Raw genomic sequence first — 27,323 nt, 5'->3', positions numbered from 1 at the left:
TTAAACTTCATTATTTTCCGTCTTTTGCTTCTCTTTACTCTTTCTCTCTCCCCCCGTCTCTGTCTCTCTGTCTTCCTTCCTCCTGAGGATAAAATGTCCCTGTTCCCTGGGCTCTCCCTCTTCGGTTCCCTTCTGCCCCACTCCCCCTTGTCTTCTCTTTCTCTGATTGACACTTTGCTTTCTCTCCCTTGCTCTCTGTCCCCTTTCTCAGATGGTGAGTTCCTTTCTGTCTGTCTGTCTGTCTGTCTGTCTACCTGTCACTGGCGGTCTTGTTTCAGTCATGATGAATCATGATACGGCAGTAGCCATGTCTCTCTCATAAAAGCCTCCCCTCATGTATTTATTTTTTGAATTATTTTTATTCCTTTTTTAGATAATTTTTTATATCTTTTCACCCCTTTTTCTACCAATGTAGTCATGCTGTCAATTTCCCAAGTAACCTTCTAGAGTAGTCCCTTGTCTCTGTTGACCTCTACTGGTTGGTCTAAGGGAGGTTGTAGGCCAGCAAGCGTTTCCTCCAATACACGTGATGCCGCCAGTCCGCTTCTCGTCACCTGACAGTAAGGAGATTCACAGGGAGGATGTAGCAGCGCGTGCAGAGCTATGCGCTACATCCTCCCAGTTCAGCTCCTCACTGAACAGGCGCCCTGACCAACCTGCAGGAGGCGCTATAGTGCAGCGACAGAGATCGCCCTCCCCACTCGGCTTATCACCCTCGGAACAGGAGGGACAGCGAGTGCATTTTCCGGCAGCGGCTGCTGCCGAGGCAGCTCCGCGGAGCTGCCGGCGGCGCCAGCTTTAGGAGTGTGCTGCGTTTGTGTAACGCAGTCCCCACCAAAATTATTTACGATTCTGTGCCTATCGGTACATAACTCGGACGGCGCTTAGTCGAATAGCAGACCATCGGCCGGTCGTCGCGGGCACTCGCGCCTGGAGACGCTCGGGCGCGACTCCTTGGCCTCAAGGTCTGCTGATTCGGCGCGCCTCCGTCATGGTCCAAAACTATACTTTATCGGCGGAAAAAATAAGTTGACTGCCGCTCCTCCACCGGCAGTTTCCGCGGCAGTTCCGCTGCTCCGCCGGCAGCTGACGCTCCACCGCCGGCAGTCACTGCCGGGAGCTGCCGCTCCTCCACCGGCAGTTCCGCGGAAGTTCCGCGGCTGTTGCCGCTGCCGGAGAATGCACTCGCTCCTTCTGCGGAACAGGGCCAATTGTGTTTGTTGTGACGCCCATGTATTCTGATCTGTTTTGACTAGTAACCAAGTTTTGCATTTTTTTTAAAATTTTAATTAAAAAGTTTATCCACAACAGAAACACACCTGCTTTTAAATTATCACCCACGCACACTCCAAACCCTGGCAGAAACACTTTTATGAGAACAATACATGTGTTCGCACTTCGCATGACCTGTTGTATGCTGGTAGAATGTCTGTGCGGTATGCATCATCAGATATCATACACTAGTCAAAGGGTGGGTGGGTGGGGGGGACTGTTGTGTGTGTCTGTACTTGCACGCGTGTGTGAGCCTGTGAGCGTGTGACAGTTAGCCATATCCATGTCCAGATCTGTTCCTTAAAGCGTATGACGTTATGCCATACTGTACATGCATCATTATGTGTGTTGATGGCAGTCTGCAAAGCAACTCCACTATTAAGCCGTTTATTAGTTCAGTTTGTTTCCTTAGTGGTTTTGACTTGGGTTTATTAAAACAGCCCACACAGCCTAGTCTCTCAAGACAGATTCATGGCTCCTGCAATTTCCAAATTCTTCCTCCTACCCGTCTGTAATTCAGAAGCTCTGAAAATGAATAGTAAATAAGACTGATATCCGGTCATTTACCCACTCCTGTGCAGTCACTTCAATCACCCCTACTGAAAAACTAATTAGTTGAAGCTGACGAGCAGGAGGGGGGGGGGGGTGATTGAAATATATAAGATATTTTGAAATACGTTTTCATGAATACTGCCGTGATTGATTGGTCAAATACCTCCTGGCCTTTTCTTGTGGAAGATATCTTCCTCTTCTCAAATGAACGGGCTGAATTACAGACTGGAGCATTCAGAGATCGTGGAAGAGATAGGCTGGCTTGAGAGACTACACACAGCCCAGGTACAATGACAGGTTCTTTTGCTATAATGAATTCATCCAAGATTAAGTGTAGGGGTTTTCCCGCAATATCTCTGGTGTTAGTTTATTATTTTTGACTGCTGTGATCAGCTGCACTTATGATTTAATTCACTTGTTATTTTCAAAAACACACTGAGTATTAGCTCACAAACAAATCCAGTGATTCAAAATGCATAATGCATTATTAATTTACAAGGGCCCACTACCTCCACATCGAGGTCATTACATGTAGTGTCACCTTTTTTTCTTTATTTTTTACCTACTGTAAATAGCATAGAACACAAAACAAGGCTAAGCCAAAACATCTGGAATACCTATTCATGTACAAGAGTATATATTCATGTAGTTTACTGTGAATTTCCAATTTATTTACTTTGGTTTTGTGTTTATTTGGCGGGGACAATACACATTAATGAACACTAAAACAGGATTTATGTATTACATACACATGATTAGACGTGTGACATGGTAGCTTATTCAGAAGAGCTGTTGGTGCCCTGTGACTGACTAGGATCGATCTTAAGGTGGTGATTCATCTTCGCTGATTTGCGATGTTAGAATCGATAGTTTTGTGGCCCAAATAAAATGTAATGAATTAAAATATAAGAACTGAGAACATGGAGCTTGATGGTACATTTTAGTAAATCCAGTAACATTTTGTGAATTCATTGCATTTTTAGGAATAATTCTGTATTGAAATTAATCGTATCACAATAATTGAATTGAATCAAATCGTGGCGAAATCGTACATTTACACCCCTACACGTGAACCCCTCGCCCAACGTACAACTGTTAGATGCAATGAAACTGTTGCTCTATGTCTGTCGCACTTCATCACTGCCTCCCTTCCCCTCAGCTGCTAAGACTCTGCAGATCTTCAACATTGAGATGAAGAGCAAGATGAAGGCTCATGCCATGACTGAGGAGGTCATGTTCTGGAAGTGGATCTCAGTCAACACAGTGGCCCTCGTCACCGACGCAGCCGTCTTTCACTGGAGCATGGAGGGAGACTCGCAACCCACCAAGGTGTTCGATCGGCACGCCAGTCTGGCGGGATGTCAGATCATCAACTACAGAACTGACGAGCAACAGAAGTGGCTACTGCTGATAGGGATCTCTGCGCAGGTATGAAAACGCACATGCACACTCACATGTGCATGGCAGCTGCAGTAGATGTTCACATTAGAGGGTAGACGGTCCAATTATCCACTGGTCCGTTTCCGTCCGGGTCCAATTTTTTGGACCTGTGCTACCCGCTAGTCAACATTTCTCCCTGTTCTATAAAAACAGAGTCTGCACACTGTTGTTAGTCCCCATTGTTTATTGCAGATCAACATTTTGATCCCCAAAGGATCTTCATCAGGATATGTTATACTGATGTTCTGTTTGTTCGGCACCCTGTTCACTGGAGTGGATGTGCATGCTCTACGTTCCCTTTCTATCCCTCTGTTTTATACTATACATTTTTCTCGTACATCTGTCCTGCAGCAAAACCGTGTGGTGGGAGCAATGCAGCTGTACTCTGTGGACAGAAAGGTGTCCCAGCCCATCGAGGGTCACGCTGCAGCCTTTGGGGAGTTTAAGGTGGAAGGCAACGGCAAACCTTCCACACTGTTTTGTTTTGCTGTGCGTTCTCAGGCCGGGGGCAAGGTGAGGGGGCTAGAGATGTCTGTTGACATTCTACCTGCATTCTAATTTGTCTCATTGTCTTTTGTTGTGTCAATGTCGGTGAAGTATCTGTAAATATATGATGTTCTTTGATGTTTTTCAAAAGAGAATTCCCTGACTATCACCACAGATTCTAATGAAAGTTCAACAGTCCCCAAGTTCCCTAACGTTTTCAACCAAAAATGTACTATATACAGTATTATAACCTTTTTTATAGTGTGTATTGCTGCTACCTTTCAGACTCAATTTGTCCTTGTTGTGGTTGTCCTGCCTTGGCTGTGTATGTTCATGTGTATGAATTCTTCCTTTTCCACTCAGTTGCATATCATTGAGGTGGGTCAGCCAGCTGCAGGAAACCAGCCATTCACTAAGAAAGCAGTGGATGTGTTCTTCCCTCCAGAGGCCCAGACAGACTTTCCTGTAGCCATGCAGGTAAGGAAGGACCCTCTAGAATTCCTACTTGAATATTGGTTCAATTGACATTTTGCTCCAATTATCTCTCCAATCTTTCTCAGATTGGTACGAAGCACGGTGTCATATACTTGATTACAAAGTATGGCTACATCCACCTGTATGACCTGGAATCTGGAGTGTGCATCTATATGAACAGGATCAGTGCAGAGACTATCTTTGTAACCGCCCCCCATGAACCCACCTCTGGAATAATTGGAGTCAACAAGAAGGGACAGGTGAGAAGCTAGACAGAAGAATACATTGGTGGTGAGAGCCAGTGTTTAAAATACAGGAACATTTGTCTTGCTATTCCATTCATGGCAAAACTGGAATTTGGACAGTTCAAGTGGCAATTAATGTTACTTGAGTGTGTGTATAATGTATATCACTTTCTAGGTGTTGTCAGTGTGTGTGGAAGAGGAGAATATTGTCAAATATGCCACCGATGTCCTGCAAAACCCAGACCTGGGCTTGAGGATGGCTGTGCGATCAAACCTGGCTGGGGCTGAGGAGTTGTTTGCCAGGAAGTTCAACACCCTGTTTGCCCAAGGATCTTACTCAGAGGCTGCTAAGGTTGCTGCCTCGGCACCCAAGGTATGGTGTCCCACATCCCTCCATTCCTCTGAATACTCTGTAATGCTATGAGCCGTTCTAAACATGAAACATTTAACTAATACCCCCTGAACCCTATATACTTCGTTGGCCGGGCTATACCTGATCCCCTCCTCTTTCGAATACACCTCTATGACTGACTCGAGATGAATACTGTAGTTGTTGAAATAGTGCCAGCCATCAAGGATGGCACTAGATAATCAATCACGCAAATTTTAAGGACTATGAAATGTCTTTATATTCCTGGCAGTAAAGTGTTACTGTGAGAATGTGTTTTGTAGTTATTTGGTTATTTTATAGTGTTTTCTCAATGAAGTCGCACCAGCAAGTATTGTAGCTCTATTGTTTGTTACCGGGAGCTATTGAACAGGTAGCTCTTCCTGGAAATCGAGAGGGCGTGGACTGACAAAGTCGTAGGTGGACGATCTCATTGTGTACACTAGGAGCGGTGTTCAGGATGCTACAGTTGAATGCTGTCCCCCTACATTAAATTCCTCCCTTCTCTCTGCTTCAATCGTCCCTGCAGGGCATCCTGCGTACGGCGGAGACCATTCGTAAGTTCCAGAGTGTTCCCGCCCAGCCTGGCCAGGCCTCTCCTCTGCTGCAGTACTTTGGCATCCTATTGGATCAGGGCCAGCTAAACAAGTTTGAGTCTCTGGAGCTGTGCCGGCCCGTCCTACAGCAGGGACGCAAGCAGCTGCTGGAGAAGTGGCTGAAGGAGGACAAGGTAGGACCGGAGTGGTGGGTAAAACAACAGTGGGGCGGGCGCTGATGGCCTTGTGGTTAAGGCGCATAACCACATACAGGCTCTAATGCAACAGCGAGTGGCGGGTTCGATTCCGGATCCCGTCTCTCTATCTCCCTATTTCCTGTCGCACTCGACTGTTCAAATAAAGGCGGAAAATCCCCCCAAAAATATCTTAAACAAAACAACAACAGTGGGGCACCGCATGATTCTCAGGAAGGGCTGAACATATAGAATTGTCAGCATGTTAGTGATTGTTATGGAAAAGATTCTGTGATAATATTGCTTTTTTCCCCCCATGACTTGCAGTAACACATGTTGTGATTATTTTATATATTTCTTAAAGATATTTTGAGGGGAATTTCTGCTTTTATTGATATTACAGTGTAGAGAGACAGGAAATGGGGAGGAAGAGAGTCGGGGAGTGACATGCAGCAAAGGTCTGCTTGGGCTGGGGAATCGAACCTGGGACTCACTGTCAGTCATCAAAGGCTATGTGGTATAGCCACTTGGCTATTGGCAATCCATGTTATGTGTTATTACATTGTTATAGCATAATAATAATGGTATTGATCCTCAGTCCTTGGGGTTGGTTGATGTAATGGTGACCGTGACGTAACATTCAGTGTAACAAATATTACTGTGGATGTGCCACAAATGTAGACCTGAAAAAAACACTATTTATGGACTAAACATCAGCATTCAATATCATCACGTGTTCCATATCCCTACACTTCTGCAATTGCACTAGTCAGTAATATGCCTTCTTGTTACTGTTACTGAAATAATTTATATATATCCTTTTGTATTTATTTTACTAACATACAGTATATCTTCTCATATAGCAGAACTGGAAGAATATCACACTGCACCATCTCCAAACCTTGTTACCTTGTTTAAATCTTGCTATTGTGCAGTATAATCTCTCTGTACTCTGCTTGACTGAGTACATGTGATTGTGTCTCTGTGGTAGCTGGAGTGTTCAGAGGAGCTAGGGGACTTGGTCAAAGCTTCAGACCCAACCCTGGCCCTTAGTGTTTATCTCAGAGCCAACGTCCCCAACAAGGTCATCCAGTGCTTTGCTGAGACCGGCCAGTTCCAGAAGATTGTCCTCTATGCCAAAAAGGTAATAAAAACTGCTCTCAGCACTTCCCGTTTTGGTGTTTTCCCATTTGCCTGGTTATTAGCATTGATGGAAGACTATTGGTTCAGCTTTACTCGGTGCATGTTGTCCATTTAACAGCGTGGTGTTTATATGGTTTGCTGCAGGTGGGCTACACTCCAGACTGGGTGTTTTTGTTGAGGAACGTGATGCGGGTCAGTCCAGAGCAAGGTCTACAATTTGCCCAAATGCTGGTCCAGGATGAGGAACCTCTGGCCAACATCAACCAGGTAAACACACGCACGCGCGCACGCACACACACACACACACACACACACACACACACACACACACACACACACACACAAACCAGGTAACCACACACACTCCTTGACATGAAATGCTACCCCTTCACGTACCCTCCTTTCAAAGCGCACACACTTCACGGTTCCCCAGAGTGGGAGCCGTCCTCTGTGTTATTCCAGATGTGCCAGCGATGCCTGTAATTCACTGACTTGGCGACTGCCTCCCCCTCTTTAAAGCCACACCACGTCTCTGTGCTCAGTCTTGATCTTAACCAGGAAACCTGACCTGATGCTGTCCTAAGCAGCGCACTGGCTTCTCTCAGCTGTGGCCTTTTTATAGTTTATAGTCATTAAAACCAAGAGCACTGCAACATCTGGGTACCAGGCCTCTGATTCCTAACCACTTGAACCCTAGCATCCCTATTCTGGGGCTAACATTCAGCGAAAATGGCAGAAATGCAAGTTTACAATGAGTCGCGATGCGCTGCGTTTTGAGCTTGTAGATCGTCAACTTTCGGCAAAGATATTTAGTGTGGACTGAAAATGGAATGGGGCCTAGTCTAGAGCCTTTGGGAATCCGGTCTACTAAGTATAGGGTTTAAGTGGCTAAAAGTGTGTGAATAGAAGCCTTTATAGAGGCAAATAAACTGACTGGATAGGGCTCATAAAACATTTGGAATTGAACCATTTAATCAAGATTTCTCCTGGTTATGTCTCTCTCTCTTTGCCGTACCTGGTAGATAGTGGATGTTTTCATGGAGGGAAACCTTATCCAGCAGTGCACTTCCTTCCTGTTGGATGCTCTGAAGAACAACCGGCCAGCAGAGGGACACCTGCAGACACGCTTACTTGAGATGAACCTCATACATGCCCCTCAGGTATGCTCGACATTCTCTCAATAATGTCTTGCCTCAACGCTAACAATTGGCTACAACTGCTCTGATCGTGTGTGTGTGTGTGTGTGTGTGTCTAGGTAGCGGATGCGATTCTGGGGAACCAGATGTTCACCCACTACGACCGTCCCCACATTGCTCAGCTGTGTGAGAAGGCTGGTCTGCTACAGAGAGCTCTAGAACACTACACTGACCTGTATGATATAAAACGAGCTGTGGTGCACACGCATCTGCTCAACCCTGAGGTATGCTACTGTGTTTGTGTTCAATGCAAGTCATTTCTTAACTCTTATAAATAGGGATGGGTATTGGCAAGAACCTCACGATACGACACGTATCACGATACGATTATATCACGATATATTGCGATATCACGATATATTGCGATGCGATACATATTGCAATATATTGCGATACGATACATATTGCGATATATACATATATCACGACCACATATTGTGTATATATATATATATGTTACAGGGAAATTGGCATTCCAGGGAAATTGAAAAAGGAGCGCTCGTTTTCACCACCCCCCCAGGCAATTCTGTAGAACCAACACTAGAGGGCCATGCAAGCCACACTACGTGCATAGACGTGCATAGACATGAACGAAAGCCAGGTCCGCCTCGCATCAAAGCCCCGCCTCGCGCCTTCTCCTCCTCCTCCTCTCGCCACCTCGCATCAAAGCCCCTCCTCCTCCTCCCCCTCCTCGCGAGGAGGAGCGCCTCGCGTAAAAAACCCTGTCTCGAAAAGCCCCGCCTCGCGCGGAAGCCCCGCGCCTAAAAACGAGCGCTCCTTTTTCAATTTCCCTGGAATGCCAATTTCCCTGTGACATATACACTACATATTGAGTAGGGGTGTCGGAAAAAATCGATTCGAATACGAATCGCGATTCTACTGTTGGACGATTCAGAATCGATTCTCATTTTTAAAAAATCGATAAAAAAAAAAAAAAAAAAAAAACTTTTTTTTTTTTTATGATCTTGGATTTACCTTTGTGTGTTTACATTATTATCAGTTGATAAAACCTTTACAATTATAAAAGCTACATAAATGAATCAAGAATCGTTTTGAATCGAGAATCGTTTGTTTTGAAAAAATCGATAAAAATCGGAATCGTGACCCCAAGAATCGGAATCGAATCGATTTGTGAGATAGCAGACGATTCACAGCCCTAATATTGAGTAGCTGCAGATCAGTGATAGGTTCTTAGAATGATAATAATGCCCATCCCTACTTATAAAGAATGACATTTTTGTTAAATGATCTCTCTGTCTCAATGTTGCTCTGTTTCTGCCTTTCTCTCTCGTCTTCTTCCTTTCTCTTTTCACATATTTATTTTATTCATTTATACCTCCCTCCAGTGGCTGGTGAACTTCTTTGGCTCTCTGTCAGTAGAAGACTCGGTGGAGTGCCTCAGGGCCATGCTGGCGGCTAATATAAGGCAGAACTTGCAGCTTTCTGTCCAGGTTGCATCGAAATATCACGAGCAGCTGGGCACACAGACACTGGTGGAGCTATTTGAGTCCTTCAAGAGTTACGAAGGTAGGCACTGCCTAAATCTAAGGGGAAAAAAAGACAGACGATTGCGGTTTGTCTAAGCCTTAGGGCTATAGTCATAATTATATTTTCAACCGGGTCATGGGGTGATGTTCATTCTTACAGTGAGTGTTTTAAAACGACTTGTCTCACTCTTTGCAGACTGCATATGATAATGCAAGATGTAACTGATGTCAATTTCCCCATGACTTTCTCCTTTCTGTTCAAGGCTTGTTTTACTTCCTGGGGTCGATTGTGAACTTTAGCCAGGAAGCTGACGTTCACTTTAAATACATCCAGGCAGCTTGTAAGACAGGCCAGATCAAAGAGGTGGAAAGAATCTGCAGAGAGAGCAACTGCTACGAGCCAGAGAAGGTCAAAAACTTCCTTAAGGTAAGAAGTTCCTTTGCAACAACGTACTGTAGTCATTATTCATAGTGATAGTCCAAAATATGTGTGTCACAGAAAGCTAGTATGAATGATGCCACATACAATGTGGCCATTAATCGAATAATGGCTAACATCTTATGTGTTTGTCATCCAACCAGGAAGCAAAGCTCACAGACCAGCTCCCTCTCATCATTGTGTGTGATAGATTTGATTTTGTCCACGACCTGGTCCTCTACCTCTACCGCAACAGTCTGCAGAAATACATTGAAATCTACGTACAGAAAGTAAGATCAGAACCACTCCTTGTATTTACTGTTCGACTGCTTTATTTTTTACACAACGGTTTGTTTTGTCTTGTTTTTACCAGCTTGTGGAGCAAGCTGGTCTATATTCAGTCGCTGCACTAGTAGTGACTTTTTCATGACTTTCTCCTCATTGGCTGTCCTTTAAGGCCAATGGGGAGTCCACAATGCCTTCCCATACTCTGAACGGGTATAAGAGCTCCGGTCACAGAATTTGATGTGTTGTCACTGACTGAGTGACTGAATCAGTCAGTGCAACAACTCTCAAGCTATGGGATCACAACTGCCGGCGCTACATAAAGAGGGAATGTGCATCAGACGGTTCAATAATCTAAACATGTTTTATTTGATTGATGAATGGCCCAAACAACACAGTTTATGTTATGTTTACAGTTAGATGTTGGATTGTTTGTGCCCGTAAGAGTGCATGAATAAATCCACTAGTGAGCTTTAGATGTGAAAGGCACCTTAATTTAACTCTGGAGTTTAATATGCGGTATGTACTGTATATTTTTAGTAATGTTTAGTAAGATGCAAGAGTCATGACAGTACTTTTCAAGGGTTTTAGCTTGGCACAAGCTGGTATAATATGACTGTCATTCTTTTTTTTCTCCCCTCATTTAATTTGGGGATTTGAACTGCCTGTTTCCAGGTGAACCCCAGTCGTCTGCCGGTGGTTATAGGTGGTCTGTTGGACGTGGACTGCGCCGAGGACGTCATTAAGAACCTGATCATGGTTGTCCGAGGACAGTTCTCCACTGATGAGCTTGTGGCAGAGGTGGAGAAGAGGAACAGGTGATGAACGACGACGAGCCAATCGCTTTTTCCTGGTCCTGATGTAACAACCTAAAAACGATATAATACAATAATAATTGAATTATAAAAATGTTCTCTTAGGTTAAAACTCTTGCTGCCGTGGCTGGAGTCCCGCATCCATGAAGGCTGCGAGGAGCCCGCCACCCACAATGCCCTGGCAAAGATCTACATCGACAGCAACAACACCCCCGAGCGCTTCCTGAAGGAGAACCCGTTCTACGACAGCGCTGTCGTGGGACGCTACTGCGAGAAGAGAGACCCCCACCTGGCCTGCGTTGCCTATGAGAGGGGCCAGTGTGACCTGGACCTGATCAAGGTGCGTGGCTGAAGTCCTGTGTTTTGATCAGTGGTTCTCAAATGTTTTCGTGTCAAGGACCCCCAAATTTATATGCATTTGGCCGCGGACCCCCATCTGAAAGGATTTTGTGCCAGGGATCCCCAGAATAGAAGATGTGTGTTTGAAAATTATCCAAAATGTTCCAAACATTATTGAGATTTTTCTAAATAAATAAAAAATAGCAGATGTACAAGCTTGCAGCGCGCTGTGAGCTTGTATATCTGCTATTCTTTTTATAGCCAACGTATAAAATATGGATAAAGTGGTGAAATGATTGTGATGCTGTATTAACAAATTTAGCTGGGGACCCGCTGGGGCCCCCCACTTTGAGAACCACTGGTTTAGATTATCTGACATTATAACAAGATCTTAATTTTCATGCACTGTATACATAACTGAGGCCATTCCTGGGAACCATCAAGTAGTGGTGTGTTTATTTCTGCTGTAGGTGTGCAATGAGAACTCGCTGTTCAAGAGCGAAGCTCGGTACCTGGTGCGACGGAAAGATCCAGAGCTATGGGCAAACGTTCTGGAAGAGAACAACCCCTTCAGAAGACAGCTCATTGATCAGGTCTGTTTTTCTCTGTTCATTTAAGTGTCGTCACTTTAAAAAACATTACAGGACAGAATGGAGGAAACACAGAAATGCAAGAACACAAAGAAACAAGGAAAAAAGTTACAAGTACACAGGTCTGCTATGGCACACACAGTATAACAATCCAGCACTGCTGCTGTGGGCTAGGCATTCTGTTCTGCCATGTGGAGAGAAGCCAAATGGGAGATGGGATGGAGATGGGATGAGTGGGTGAATATACAGTATTGAAATTCCCCAGGAGATGCAGACAGGATACCAAATAGGTTCTTCCCCCTGGGGGCTCTTGACTATCTTTCCTCTGTTCTATCTCAGGTGGTGCAGACAGCCCTGAATGAAACCCAGGACCCAGAGGAGGTGTCTGTGACAGTCAAGGCCTTCATGACCGCAGACCTGCCCAATGAGCTCATTGAGCTGCTGGAGAAGATTGTACTGGACAACTCTGTCTTCAGCGAGCACAGGTGCAGTAGAAGTAGTACTGCAATAGACCACTGGAGTGATGGAATTATGTATTCCTGTTTGTGGTACAGTCTTCATTGTTTTTATTTATCTTTTATCCATTTAGAAACCTCCAGAACTTGCTGATTTTGACAGCCATCAAAGCAGACCGCACTCGTGTGATGGAATACATAAACAGACTAGATAACTACGATGCCCCAGACATCGCGAACATCGCCATCAGCAATGAGCTCTTTGAGGAAGCCTTTGCCATTTTCAAGAAGTTCGACGTCAACACCTCGGCCATACAGGTAGTGGAAGTGGAAGCTTCTTTCACCATTTAACTGAACGTGACAAGTTTCTAGCCTTTTACTATCTCGTGGACATAGCATTTCTCAAAGACTGCAATTTCTCACTGGTTAAAAGAACATGTGACACCAGTGTTACCGGTAACACTTGACATTACATAATGTCTTCCTCTCCTGGTGGAGAGAGGTAATTGCAACAATGTCTGAAATACATACTAGTCCATAACCTGGAATATGAGCTCCCACAACACATTCGCAACTACAGATCCCATAGCCCCACTAAGGAGATAAATGCATGAGAAGTGCCAATTGTATAAATGCCCCCGAACACAGATTCGTTGTTATGTCACTATCATGCCGAGCGCTACTGTGGGTTCTTGCAGACAGACACAATTGATTAGACAGTTTTGTAATTAAGCACTCCTGCGCTTTATTGTCCACACACACCCTTGTTGGGTCTGCTGCTCCCATGCGTTTAAATCAAAGTCTGTGCCATTGAGCCATTTCACTCTCTCTCTCTCTCTGCTGGTTTTCTCTTTGGCATTGTGTGACTGTGTATAGCTACTCCCATGAGTGTGAGTCACTTCCCCCATTACCACCCACCATCTGACACGGCTATGAGACCGCGACTGCAACAAAATCAGCTTATATGTGGGAAAAGTTCAAAAACAAACGGCTTCCTCACTAGCTGTACTGTATATGGCAATGGTGAGGGCCCATATGGAGTTTCAGATCGATTGGACAGCCCACTGAGGGGAGAAATGGATGAGGACAGACAAAAGGACATAGTTTTGTTCATTCTATATACTAAGAAAAGGTGGTGGCACATCTAGTATCCAAGTAACTAATCCAGTGTCGTTTCCAGCAATCCAGCAGTGTAAATATCATTAGCAACAGCTTGGCTTTTACGTTTGGCATTGAGACAAAATCCTCTGACATAGTCTTGTCTAACCCTAACCACTCAAAGCCCTATTTCAAAAATAGCATAAATAGCAGATCTACAAGCTCGCAATGCATTGTGATGTGACGTTTTGTGATCTTGTAGATCTGCTATTTTCACTTAAAAAGAGAAAAATCTTTGGAAATTGGCACAAAGTCACCTCCAGAGCCTTCATTCTCTCCCATCTCTTCTCATGTGATAAGTGAAATCTGACTCCCCTACTCTGTGCTGCAACTCTGGTGTGCTCGCAGACGGAGCAGACACTTTCAATCATCCTACTATGTATTGATAACATTCATTATAACATGCCTAGCATTTGACAATATTAGAGAATTGTATTTGAACATGAGTGCTGCATCTTCTGATGGGTTTAATTTCCATTTGAAAAAAATGATGGTGGGGTGGTGGGGCAAGTAATGTAAACGTGTATGCCCGAACACCGGTAACTGTGGCAACCATAGTGCTTATTAGAGATTTATATTCTGGATTCCCTACCCACTAGGTTCTGATAGAGCACATAAGCAACTTGGACCGAGCCTATGAGTTTGCCGAGCGCTGCAATGAGCCCGCTGTGTGGAGCCAGCTGGCTAGGGCTCAGCTGCAACGGGACCTCGTCAAGGAGGCCATCGACTCGTACATCAAGGCCGACGACCCCTCCGCATACATGGAGGTGGTCAATGCTGCCAGCAAGAACAGTAAGGCCGCGCACTGCAGTGTTTGTACGGTGTTTTTGTACTGTGTTTGTATGTTTGTGCACACTTCAGTTTTTTCACCTTTCTCTTCTTATTCCTGCAGACAACTGGGAAGATTTGGTGAAGTTCCTACAGATGGCTCGGAAGAAAGCCAGGGAGTCGTACGTGGAGACTGAGCTGATCTTTGCCTTGGCGAAAACAAACCGCTTGGCTGAGCTGGAGGAGTTTATCAGCGGGCCCAACAATGCTCACATACAGCAGGTAGAGTTTCTCTTGTGGATTATGCGCTTTGAAAATGGGCACATTTCACTTCACCTGAATGCTGAACACTCAACCAACAAGCACGTACATACTATCTCTTAATTAATCTCTCTCTCTCTCTCTCTTTCTCCAGGTGGGCGATAGGTGTTATGAGGAGGGAATGTATGATGCAGCCAAGCTCCTGTATAACAACGTGTCCAACTTTGCCCGCCTGGCGTCCACGCTGGTCCACCTGGGAGAGTACCAAGCAGCGGTTGACAGTGCTAGGAAAGCTAACAGCACGCGGACATGGAAGGAGGTATCTGTCACACACAAGAACCAAATATGACCTGTTAATCTTGTATTATTTTATAAATATATATAGTATAGTCTGTAAATAATAAGAGTGGTGGCAACAACAACTTATTTTGGAAATAAAAACACAGTTTTAGCCTTTTTCACCAGGTACAGCACATGTGGCTTAAAAGTGAGGGGGCAATCAATCAAAATACCCAGATATTTATTTGTTAACAACCTCTATTTCACTTCCCTCACGAGTGACCACCGAAGGGATATTTTGTGGCCTATTCTTAGAGCTGGTCTTGTCTGCATTAAGAACTAGTTTCAGCTGAAATGGGATATTTTGAACAACAATAAAAGCCTTTTGCAAGTAGTTATTTACATCACCTTTGCTATTTTCATCATGGAGTATGTTTGTATTTTCTTAAAGGCAGGCCTATTTATATTTCGCCATTAATAGGCGAGATGTGGTCAAGTGTGAGCTACAGGTTGGCTCATGCTACTAGCAGCTGTGCCCAACAGGAGAGCTCACAGGCGGGTAGGAGAAGTGCATACACTCAATATCCAAATTCCAATATCCCAACTGCCACACTCGCGCACTCCACTTGCGCATTAGTCCCGCCTCCAAATGAGGAGGAGAGTATATGCGAGTCTGGAGGAATCAAGCCAGCTGGACTGACAGACACTTTCCAATTCCTCACTCCTGCCTGCTCACTCACTCACTACCGCTGCATTTCATGATGTAGCCTATTAGATGCTGTACTTCTCATAGGCCCATATGAGCTGTTTGACATGCATTCTCGCACAACAAACAGCATGATTGTATAAATAAAAATCAACCCATTTTTGAATTTGTTGCTTACATAGCTTAGATCACTGTTATTCAGAATGATATATACTGTATATATAAATGCACTTCAATATCTCATCAGTTTAATCAAATGGGACACTTTCACTCTCAAACAGTTCCAAGTCATGGGATTCCCTCCCATATCATCATAGACGGTCCATCCAATATTAGAACAAATAGGCAGACGACAATTCCGGCAAGAGGACGAGAACAGGCTGAAACCTACTCTTGATGTATACTCGCTGATTGGCGCTCCAAGCGGCTTGGAGAGCCCACACGGCTCCTCCACTCGGCTCCTCCAAAAAGCTAATTACCAAGTGGGACAACTTTTTCCCGGTTAAGCTGGAGGACCGAGTGTGTGTGTGAGCGACTGAGCAGAGATTTTGGGAATTGGAATTTGACTATTGTTCATCTCTGGTGGTTCTAATGGCCGAACACATCTGTCCTCTGATTGGCTGTCGCTTGACTCTGTCGCTGCTGATTTACCTAAACCTTTTCTTGTTGCCAGTCGTATAGCCGCCTACAGTATTGGACAGTTTGATTCGTCAGAACTTCTATAACGGAATTTTGATGGCTCATGGGAGTTTGTAACCTGTTCACTATGCTATTATTTATCCGCCCCTTTTTTAGACTTTATGACTTGGAGACTTGTACAAGGTGCTAAGTAACTACTTACTGACTTCCTCCCTGCCTGTGTCTGTAAGGTGTGCTTTGCGTGTGTGGACGGTGAGGAGTTTCGCCTGGCTCAAATCTGTGGGCTCCACATAGTGATCCATGCCGACGAACTGGAGGACCTGATCAGCTACTACCAGGACCGGGGCTACTATGAGGAGCTCATCGCCCTGCTGGAGGCGGCTCTGGGCTTGGAGAGGGCTCACATGGGCATGTTCACTGAGCTGGCCATCCTCTATTCCAAGTTCAAACCCCAGAAGATGAGGGAGCACCTGGAACTCTTCTGGTCTAGAGTCAACATCCCTAAGGTACTGCGTGTGTGTGTGTTTGCATGCATATGTTGTGTTGTTACCATGTGTGTTTGCATCTCAAAACTTCTGTTACACTACCAAGTATCACAAATCCCATGAGGAACTGTACACTTAAAAAGTGTGTGTGTGTGTGTGTGTGTGTGTGTGTGTGTGTTTCGGCCAAGAGCCTTTCTAACTCGGTTGTGTTGTTGCCTGTGTACGTGTGAATAATGCATATGATCTAAGCCTGTATGTGTCCTCTGCATGTGAAGACGAATGCACTGATACTTTGCTATGGTGTCGCTCTGGTTCACCAATCAGGTGCTCCGTGCAGCAGAGCAGTCTCACTTGTGGGCGGAGCTGGTTTTCCTCTATGACAAATACGAGGAGTTCGACAATGCCATCATCACCATGATGTCACATCCCGCAGATGCATGGAAGGAGGGACAGTTCAAAGACATTATCACCAAGGTAATGTATATGTGCATGATATCATAGGATATACACCAACTCCATTTTTTTCCTTATTTATACTCCAAACCTTGCTACACTCACCATTCTCTCTCTGTTAGGTTGCCAATGTAGAATTGTACTACAAAGCCCTTTTTTTCTACTTGGACTACCAACCCCTGCTGCTGAACGACCTGCTGATCATACTGTCGCCGCGGTTAGACCATAGCAGAGCTGTCAACTTTTTCAGCAAGGTAATCGATCTGTAGGAAATCCCCACTTTTTCGAAACGCTGTTCTTAAGTGTCTTTTATTTTTGTGCAGTCGGTATGCAAGACAAAGCGAGGTGACATACAGGCTATGCTTTGTTTGCCCAGGTCAACCAGCTGAAGTTGGTGAAGCCTTATCTGAGGTCTGTCCAGAGTCACAACAATAAGGGAGTGAACGAAGCCCTCAACAACCTGCTGACAGAGGAGGAGGATTACCAGGTGTGTATGTTAGTTAGACTTTCACTCCTCATATATATATATATATATATATATATCACAATTTACACTGGTACATATTGAAGCTGAGTTGCTCAGATTTATTTACTTGTTATAATATCGGGTGATGTGTGTTCCAGAGGTCCTATGTCTAGCACAGCACTGATTACCTGTGGCCACTAGAGGGAGCTAGACACATCTAATGGAACTTAGGTTCCCTGGTCATGTTTGGGATGAGACACACAATCTCCCTGTCTTCATGTGTGCATGTGCTTGTATGTTTGCATCATTCACAGGGACTGAGAGCGTCCATTGACGCATATGACAGCTTTGACACCATCAGCCTAGCGCAGAGGTTAGAGAAGCACGAGTTGATTGAGTTCCGACGCATCGCCGCCTACTTATACAAGGGCAACAACCGCTGGAGACAGAGCGTGGAGCTCTGCAAGAAGGATAAACTCTACAAGGTACAAATCCGGCCTTGACCGACAATAACACAGACAATATCACTTCTGCTTGGTCATTTACCTCCTGTAGATGGCACTGTTCATCTTCATCAAAACATCGACCAGCTCATAGTAATGCCCTTCACCAGTTGCTCATCTTGCCAGTTAGATGCACTACTTTTAAACAATATCTATAACCAATCAAGCAACTTAAAACTCAAATGTATTTGTATAGTGCTTAAACACTGTAACAGTGTTTAAGCACTATGCAAATACAGTCTCAAAGGGCTTTACAGACCCGCCCTCTTTTTCCCTTTCTCCTAATTTAGTCGCTATGCCAATTCCCTCATCGCTGTCGCTGCTGACCCCTACTGTTTGGTCTTGGGGACGTGTAGACAAAGTATCTCCTGATACACATAAAGTTGTGAGCCGTTTCTTTGCACCTGGCAGTGAGGAGTTTCACCGGGAGGGCATAACGCAATGGGAGGAACACGCTGGCCTTCTCAGTTTCACTCTCCCCGACCAACATGTAGGAGTCGCTAATGCAGCAAACAGAGATTCTCTTGACAGGAATAGAAAAGGAAGACACCCCGAGAAGAATCAGAAAAGAGGGGAACCCCTTCCAGGGTGGACCGGTGTGCAATACTGTACGTGCCGATTCAGTTGATTGTATATTTGTATCTGTCTCCCAGGATGCCATGCTGTATGCTGCAGAATCCAAGGATGCAGAGCTGGCAGAGACTCTGCTGCAGTGGTTCCTGGAGGAGGACAGGAAGGAGTGCTTTGCTGCCTGCCTGTTTGCCTCCTATGACCTGCTCCATCCGGATGTGGTGCTGGAGCTGGCCTGGAGGCACAACATCATGGACTTCGCCATGCCATACTTCATCCAGGTTATGAGAGAGTACCTCACCAAGGTTAGCGCTTCAGTGCCAAAACAAGACACTTCTGTTTTGTCTTAGTTCATTCAGAGCAAATTCATAGCCGGTTTAGTCTCACTGATAGTTTTTTATTTATTTGATTGCTTAAAGCAAAATTGTAATCTTCAGATTCCTTTTAAGCTTATTGTACTTGAAGAGGAAAGGCACTAATTAGAATAAACTTTGATTGCTTTTTCTTTGTGACTATATTCGTCTGTTCTTCTCAGATGATTGGTTTGCTGTAGATATTCTACAGGTGAGAGGACAGTTTTCTCACTCTCTCTCTCTCTGTATGTATTGAAAAACGGTACATTTTAATAATTAAACATGTTGTGTGCCGTATGATGAGGTCTAGCTTAGCCTGAAGAGAAAGCTCTCCTTAGTGATGTTCAGAAGCATTACCCCATGCCTCCTCCCAAAATGAGGCCTTCATGACTTCCTGTGCTGTTTCACCTGTAGACATGTGAGATGACAAGGGCATCTCTGTGGGTTCTTTTCCAGGTTGATGCGTTTGCAGAGAAGGTGACGGTCTCTGGCCCTATTTTTTATTTCTCTTTTGTGTTCCGTCTGGTTCTGTTGTAACTTATCCCTTAGGTTTCTGATGTAGGAACCTAGCATGGACTGTAGACTTGAATATGCCCTAACGTTAGCTGAGGGGCTAGTTCCAGTCCCGGAGAGCTGTAGCATGTACAAGCCTTTGTTCTGGACCAACACAGCAGATTTTGGGATGAAGTCATGCGTGTGTTTGAGTAAAGCAGTGTTCCAATTATCCTGAGGTGGGGGTGTGCGTCACATAATTCTTCTTGGGGTTGGGTTCACTACATTTACTATTTGAAATTATGATGTAACTACTTGGAATTAAAAGCCTTTTGACAGATGAGGCAACCATGCTTGGCTAAAAAGAAAAAGTGAAGAATAGATTCATTAAAATTTAAGCAGACAATTAATTCTGTGATGGAATACATAAGCCACCTGTTAATGGATTTTTTTTTGCAACAAGAAGATGCATGCTGCAGATGTGAGAGTTACTGATGCACTTGAAATAGCTCACTAGTGTGTGCTAGGCAGCAAAGTTATAGTTATTACTGGCATAATGTATATGTACATTGTAGGCTCCTAGCCTCTGTTGCAGCTAAGCTTACCAATTTCAGCATTTATTTATCACATGAAGTGAAATGCAGTCAAGCCGTGGGCTTTTGCAGGGTCCTCCAAGTATTACATTTAAAATGTGTCCACTGAGGGCTGCAGTCTGAAATACATGAGCAAATGTGAAGGCCTGAGTCCCTGTGAGACCCCCCCCCACCCCACTCCCAACCCCAATATGAACACTGTACATGACCAGAACTAAAGCCTGTGTGCTGTGCATATCCTCTGGACCAGGAGTAGCCCGTACCAACCTAACAGAACACCCTTTTCTCCTCTAACCCCTCAGTCTTGGGGCTGCATCTTAGTGTTTGATTGGCATTGTTTTGGTCCTCTCCTTGACCCCTTCTCCAAGATCTGCTCTGATCCAGGATCTCCAGATAGATGGGATTTTGAAGAAACCCAGTGGTAGACCGTTTCTACCTGTCTAGTGTTCTCAGAGCAGTGGGGTGAAGTGTGCAAGGAGAGGGAGCCACTGTGGACTTCTTGGATGCATCCCCAGGTTGCTCATTCCAGGTTAACACGATAGGCAGTGTAAAATGGCTGTCCAATAAATCCATATAGGCCCCCTACTACTTCCTTCAAGGGCTGCAGGGTCCTTGCATTTTCTCTCCCCCCGTTGATCTTCTATCAATGTATTTCAGTTGCGTATATCCATTGAATTTATTTTTTCCACAGGCCAGCCGCCTTGTTCCATATTGTAAATCTTTGGTGAAACTGCTAGGGTCCAAACTTGTCACTGCAGCCCTTGAAGAATATCCTACTGACAACCTGTTTTACTACTTCTAGTTTAACACTAAGCAAGAGACAGCACCACTAACATGTAGGAGCTGTTTTAAAACCAAGACCCCCCGTCGGCTGGCAGCTTAATAGGCAACGTTTCCCAATGACATGTTTTACATACTATTTAGAATAGGATAGAAAATTTGCATTAAACTACACCTGATACTTATTTTAGGAATCCTTGCCATTTGCCTCCTGCATTAATGTACAGAAAACCTGCCAAAATAGCATCTATTTATTTGTCAGGCGTTTACACAAACCGGTTTGATATATATTTTTTATGTTGAAATCGATTCTTGACAGAAACATTACACTAGAAAAATGTGTTAATTCAGTTGAACCATTTTTCAAGTAACCAAATTTGACTTGCATCAGAAACCTTGCTAACTTTTATTTAGTCCTCTGTGTTGCTATTCACACTATTGATGCACCATGCCTGAAAATCCCTTTGCACTTAAGTCAGCTACCTGAAAAACCCTCACTCCGGCTATGTTCCTTCAAATGCATCACGCAAATTTCAGAGCAACAAGAGTTGGTGAATTTGTAGCTTGCTTTTAACCCAGCGATCTTTACTCTCAATGGAACTTTAAGGGGGCTTGCTCATAGCCATGTAATGGAAGCATGTGTAAGTTATGACTGTTGGGTTATTGATATGGGATTGTGATTGTGAGTGGCTGAATATGTAGCATCAGCCTACATGCATGTACTAAGCTTATCCTTCACTGAGAACACAATGACATGCTATTTTAATGTAGCCCCCCCCCCTACACTCCTATGATCCTTGCTTTTGATTGTGAGTAGAGAATATACTGTTCTTAACCACTTAAACCCTATATACTTCATTGACCAGGGTCCCCCCGGGGTCTCTACTTGGTCCCCTCTTTTTCCCCCTTCACTCCAATTTTTTGGCGGAAAATAGCAGATCTACAAGCTCACAACGTGTCACGACACGTTGTGAGTTCGTAGATCTGCTATTTTTGCTGAATAAGGACGCTAGGTTTCATGAACCCTAGCTACTCCGGTAATTGAAGTATATAGGGTTTAAGTGGTTATTATGGCCTCTCACCTGTACTGAAAGCTACAATAGAGACCCTCACCAAAACGTGCATGGCATCTTCTACCTCAGTAACATGTGTATGTGTACTGTAGTATATTGAATCACAGAAGTGAACTGTTGCTAATATGATATGTCTAGTATGTTTGTGTGTATGTACTGTTTAAAGTGTGTACTGGAAAGGTAAAATTGTGGTCTTTTACCATAATTATACAGCCACATATTTTTAGTTGAAGAGAATGTTAGATTAAAATTGTATTGGCTATATTTTTTTCATTGTAAAAGCAGAATAAATGTCCATCATTAAGAAGTATATATCATCTTTGTCCAGCTAAATCTTTGTACCTCCAATTGTGAATGTTTTCTATTTTGTATCATACTTGATGGAACACAATATTCTCTGCATCTCCACATACCCATGAAAATTTGTGAAAATGCATTCTGAATTGTCGGCAACAATTAATTTGGATCATCCATCCATTTCCAACAATTCCTAAAACGTTTTGGAGGTACAAGTTTCTGCGGGACACATTCCAATTCCATGCACATGTACATTGTGCTGCTTCTGACCAACTTCTTTTCTCACTCCACCCCTTTCAGGTAGACAAACTGGAGGAAACCGAAAGCCAAAGGAAAACTGAAGATGAGGTGACGGAGCCTCAGCCTATAGTGTTTGGTACGTCCAGACACAGTGACTGTTCATTACATTGTTAAACGCCTGCACAATGTCTCCAAAAACACTATCCACCCCAATTTGTCATGATCCAGGGTGAACTGACATTGATTGGCCCGAAGTAGGTGGTATTGCAGTCAAATTAGCATTTGAATGATCCTATCTGTTACTCTGTTGAAGTTAAAATGAAATTAATTATTGGAACCACTTGAACCCTAGCGTCACTTTTCTGGACATTTCATAATAGGTTAACATTTGGAGAAAATAGATCTACAAGCTCACAACACATCGCAACCCAACACGTGAGCTTGTAGATCATCTATATTCGCCAAAGTGTCAAAGGAAAAAAAGAGGGGACCTAGTATAGACCCTGGGGGCTCCGGTCAATGAAGTATATGAGGTGGTTAATCTATGACGGGGGTTTTCAACTGATTATGAACCAAGGACCACCACCCTGACTAAGAATCAAGGGGACCACTGATGTGTTGGGTGAGGATATGGGCTAAGATTAGTTTTTTGGTAACACTTGCTATGCATCCCATGTCTATAATGCATTATAACCTGCTTATAACACGATTATAGTTATACAGACTCAAATACTCATAACCCTTTACAACACTGTTTCTCAACGAATGGTCCATGGTAAAATGGGTTAGTATCGTTCAACAAATTATATTAAGCCCTTAACAGTCATTAATTAATTAATGTGTCCAAGCCCTTAATTAACAGTAATTTTATGCTAGTGGTCCAGAGCTCAAAAAAGGTTGAGAACCACATTCCTATCCTACAGTTACCCTTATTCTGTTCCGTTACTTTATCCAGCCTTCATATTAACACATTGAGTGCCAAAAACTGTCCGGGCCGTTTTTCTTAATCCAAACGAGGTGTGCCAAAAACGGTTATAACCGTTTTTGAAAAAAAAAAAAAAAACAGCACCAGGAGATTTAGACTTTAATCCACTTCCTGGTTAACTTATGACTTCAAAAGCCTGTATCTCGGCTCCTGTGTACTTTTTTTTTTTACTATGTATTTTTGACTATTTTTGACTATTTTCAACTGGCTGCAACTATGGAACGGATTACCGAATGTTCTAAAACAAATTCCCCCGATTGTACGAGACCTCTGTGTGTAATGAGGGGATCACTGTGAGGACGGTGATCACTGAAAATATTTTGTGACTACTTGAAAAAGGTTAAAAAAAAAGGTTAAAAATCCAGGCACTGACTGTACCCTGTTTTAAAAAAAACCTGGCACTCAATGTGTTAACCTCATGTTAACTGATATACTGATTTGTAACTTATATGAGCAAGCAGACACATGCAATCATTATGGACACATTTCCTAATAATGATGACTCAACCAGGCCAACATGGACTCGTCATCTTAGGTCACTAGGTAATTTAGTGCACTGTTTCGCAACTAGTGGTCTGGCATGATTACGGGTGGTCCGTGTCGGTCTCTTCTTGGCTATAGTTGTGGTCATGGACAGAGTCTCATGTCATTTTCTGGCTTGAAATTGCCCCGAACATATTCTTCAGGTATGCCAGCAGGAAAATACTACTGTCACAAAGATGACTACTAAAAGGGCTTTTAGAAGTTATGTAGTAGTTATGCTTGTACTTTTGGAATTAAAGCATAAGCCTCCTCAAAGGACCACTGATAATGATGATAATGTCTTTAATTCCTCGGCCCTCAAATACCAAGTTACTAAGTTTCTCCAAAATATATATATTTTTGAAAATAAATAAATAAAACAATCTTCACTCTCCTACATTACTTAATGCATCCAAAATATAAAAAATATGAAAATAATGAAAAATAGATATAATGAAAAATAGATAAAACAATCTTCACTTTCCTAACAACTGAATGCATGATCAGGGACTACATGCAATACCTCCACAGACCACCAGTGGTCCACGGACCACCAGTTGAAAACCCCGGATCTATGACATCATAGAATGTTTACAGTCCCTTCCAGCCAATTTGTCTTCCTGTTCGTCTCAATTTTCTCACCATTTTTGGTGGTTTGAAATTGCTGTAGCTACAACATCAACCAGGCAGGTGATCCTCACCAAGGCATTGTAAAGTCATGTCTAGGTGGAAGATTACTGTCCTCCACCTTCCCCCGGACACCTGGAGGATTTTGAGGCAGTGGTCATTAAATCATACTCATCGGAGCCTTTTGTCTCTGGAAGAATGGGAAGTTGACAGGGCTGTTGTTGGTGTTGTCGCTCAGGCACAAACAGGCAGATGGAACTCAAATGAATAGTTTTATTCACTTTTTATTGTGACACACAATGTTTAATTATGTGAACTGCTCTATACCTACGTACCTGTATGTCTCTGTCTGCACACAGGTCAGCAGCTGATGTTGACTGGGGGCACCAGTCCAGTAGTGACTCCTCAGCCGGTGTATCCAGGTTATGGGTACGCTGCCCCAGCCTACCCTGCTCAGCCTGCTTATGGCTTCAACATGCAGTAGACCTGATACTTCCCCCCCCCCCCCCTCCCCACCCCCTCCGTTTAACTTTCCTGACCTGAACTACACCTAATCATGCTGCTCTGGATCTCATGGTGGCCCACCCACAGAACAGAGACCCCTGATACCCCCACCACCACCACCACCACCACACCCAGCATTCATTCCCAAGGATACCGCCACGCCCTCTGCCACATGACTAAGGAGTAACCTCTCTGACACGACCGCCACTCCACTTGTTCACCCACCCGAGACTCATAGAAACTGCTTCCACGTCACCCCCCTTCTCTCCCTCTACCCAGTTTTTCCTCAATAGAGATGGGTGGCATCAAGGCCATCGGATCCCTCCGCGTTGATGAACTCTTGACCACGTCACCTCATTACACAGCATGAAGTCTGCTCTTAGCTCCTAGAGAAGGTCCTGCGCATACCTGGGACAACATTATGTTCCATCAAACCACTTTCTCTACCCTATCGCTGTTCCATGTAGACAATTATTAACCATAAAGCAGCTGTTTTCATCTATCGTTTATTGTTTAGTTTTTTATTGTAAAATTTTTTGTTGCATAGATACAGCACTGATGAAGAAGAGACTTTGTTATTGAGGAGTCAAAGGGGGAGGGAGGTTGGGGGTGTTGAATGGAACGGGTGCCTCCTCCCTCCATCCCGAAGCACTGCTAAAGGCCTTATATTAATAGAGGAGGTGGCATAACTGGGTCAATGACCATATTCACACAACAGCCATTTTTCTTATACCCGGGTGTATGACGTACAATAAGAGCAAAATGGCCATTGTGTGAATATGGTACATCTTTGTTTCACAACTGTCTCGGCTCAAACTCTAAAGACAGTTACTGTGCAATAGTTTATTTCTCCTTTTGTCCTTTAACAACAGGTACCAAGTGTTTGAAAAAGGCAACACTGTATACAAACTAAGAACACTAGTTTCTGAAGCATGATTTATACTTGGATAAGTATAAATCACCCTTAAGGTTACGGTACTGTGTGCACGTGCGAGTGTGTGTGTGTGTGTGTGTGTGTGTGTGTGTGTGTTGGTATATCCGCCACCAAACCGAGAGATCCTGCCTGATCTGCCTCTCCCCTGCAGCCGTAACCTTTTGCCACATCAGAGTGGGCGCTGACGCTGTGGTCACCCAACCATTGACCTCCATAATATGGGATTCTGGAAAACCTGGAGGTTCGCGATTATTGTGACATGAGGATAAAACATGAGGTGAAATGACAAGAAAAAAACATCAACAAAACCGCTATATGCTGTTGTCTGTGCATGTGCTGCCAAACTATAATGCTGCGACCAGGAGCACAATTTTCATGTTACTATATCGCGACTATATCAAGTATTAATGTGTCAAGAAAAAAGAAAAGAAAACAAGTTCAAGTGATGTACTTTGAAATCACCTCACTAACAGAACAGTGACGAAAGTCCAATAGCAAACACATTTGCGGTGATGAAATGTAGGGTAAGAAGGTAACTCACTTGCTTACATCCTGGTGCCAGTGGTTCAGAAATAATCATTATTGTACTGAAAGTGTATAATTTAAGATATGTTGAAATACCTAACTAATCAAAGAAGTCAAATATTATGGAACTACCATACCATATGTATTGTCTATAGTGTATTGTTGTAGTCTTCAAAATAAAAAAGCAATGATTTTTGTAAGAAAAATACAAAATACAAAAAGAGCAGGGAAAATAATGTGGCGTGTGAGTGTGTTTACTCAGTTGAAGCAGCCAATGAGAATGTTTCACAAGAGCGTTTTGTGGGCACACTGTCCACTAGTTCTGTATTATACACCGAGCTGCGTCCCACCATTGTATCAACTTTGGGATTTGGGGTTTTCGAGAGGGAAACCGAACCTTTTAGCTGTACACAAGCACTCCCTTTATCTGCACAAGTCATGCATACAGAACAGAGAAAATAAAGTTTACAAACAATGCCGTCTACTGTCTGGTGATGTGTTTAACCTGCATTAATCTTCAATGTCTGCAACATTAGGCATACTCAGTGGCATGAGGTGTTTGTGTGTGTTTGAGAACCAGGTTTCTAACAGTCGTGCACGCAAAAGAAAATGGTTGAACCAATATTTCCATAGGCAGTTGTGGGAGAAAGTAAGGTGATAAAGGACCTCTAGCACCCACACAGTCTGCTACACTGTATGTTTCATATTTCCAGGATGTGGAGCAGTCTTGTTTGTGCATGACGGCGTGCCACTGGATCCCATAGCCTAGGAGCCAGGAAGCCGTTCTGGTAACCT

General features: G+C 43.8%; 1 protein-coding gene across 2 annotated transcripts in view; it reads left to right on the top strand.

Annotated features, from left to right (window-relative positions):
• The window catches only part of cltcl1 (clathrin, heavy chain-like 1), a 33,884-nt gene extending 6,881 nt beyond the window's left edge, over nucleotides 1–27,003 (top strand). The window contains exons 3-32 of one of the 2 annotated variants that reach the window (XM_080433914.1): nucleotides 2,984–3,252; nucleotides 3,616–3,777; nucleotides 4,114–4,227; nucleotides 4,311–4,484; nucleotides 4,645–4,842; nucleotides 5,387–5,587; nucleotides 6,579–6,731; nucleotides 6,875–6,997; nucleotides 7,753–7,890; nucleotides 7,986–8,150; nucleotides 9,273–9,453; nucleotides 9,677–9,840; nucleotides 9,996–10,121; nucleotides 10,792–10,934; nucleotides 11,037–11,271; nucleotides 11,741–11,863; nucleotides 12,200–12,345; nucleotides 12,450–12,633; nucleotides 14,073–14,265; nucleotides 14,366–14,523; nucleotides 14,657–14,821; nucleotides 16,357–16,632; nucleotides 16,936–17,085; nucleotides 17,187–17,318; nucleotides 17,441–17,551; nucleotides 17,845–18,015; nucleotides 18,687–18,908; nucleotides 19,413–19,439; nucleotides 22,492–22,567; nucleotides 24,925–27,003. In XM_080433914.1, coding sequence (XP_080290040.1) covers nucleotides 2,984–3,252; nucleotides 3,616–3,777; nucleotides 4,114–4,227; nucleotides 4,311–4,484; nucleotides 4,645–4,842; nucleotides 5,387–5,587; nucleotides 6,579–6,731; nucleotides 6,875–6,997; nucleotides 7,753–7,890; nucleotides 7,986–8,150; nucleotides 9,273–9,453; nucleotides 9,677–9,840; nucleotides 9,996–10,121; nucleotides 10,792–10,934; nucleotides 11,037–11,271; nucleotides 11,741–11,863; nucleotides 12,200–12,345; nucleotides 12,450–12,633; nucleotides 14,073–14,265; nucleotides 14,366–14,523; nucleotides 14,657–14,821; nucleotides 16,357–16,632; nucleotides 16,936–17,085; nucleotides 17,187–17,318; nucleotides 17,441–17,551; nucleotides 17,845–18,015; nucleotides 18,687–18,908; nucleotides 19,413–19,439; nucleotides 22,492–22,567; nucleotides 24,925–25,049 — 4,805 coding nt within the window. In that variant the 3' untranslated portion in view covers nucleotides 25,050–27,003. The remainder of the gene's footprint in view (nucleotides 1–2,983; nucleotides 3,253–3,615; nucleotides 3,778–4,113; nucleotides 4,228–4,310; nucleotides 4,485–4,644; nucleotides 4,843–5,386; nucleotides 5,588–6,578; nucleotides 6,732–6,874; nucleotides 6,998–7,752; nucleotides 7,891–7,985; nucleotides 8,151–9,272; nucleotides 9,454–9,676; nucleotides 9,841–9,995; nucleotides 10,122–10,791; nucleotides 10,935–11,036; nucleotides 11,272–11,740; nucleotides 11,864–12,199; nucleotides 12,346–12,449; nucleotides 12,634–14,072; nucleotides 14,266–14,365; nucleotides 14,524–14,656; nucleotides 14,822–16,356; nucleotides 16,633–16,935; nucleotides 17,086–17,186; nucleotides 17,319–17,440; nucleotides 17,552–17,844; nucleotides 18,016–18,686; nucleotides 18,909–19,412; nucleotides 19,440–22,491; nucleotides 22,568–24,924) is intronic. The other variant, XM_080433915.1, reaches the window with a different exon arrangement.
• The last annotated feature ends 320 nt before the right edge of the window (nucleotides 27,004–27,323 follow it).

Source organism: Gymnoscopelus braueri, assembly GCF_963280865.1.
Source record: "Gymnoscopelus braueri genome assembly, chromosome: 7".
NCBI classification, from domain to species: domain Eukaryota; kingdom Metazoa; phylum Chordata; class Actinopteri; order Myctophiformes; family Myctophidae; genus Gymnoscopelus; species Gymnoscopelus braueri.
This window is presented reverse-complemented; position numbering and strand designations above follow the sequence as displayed.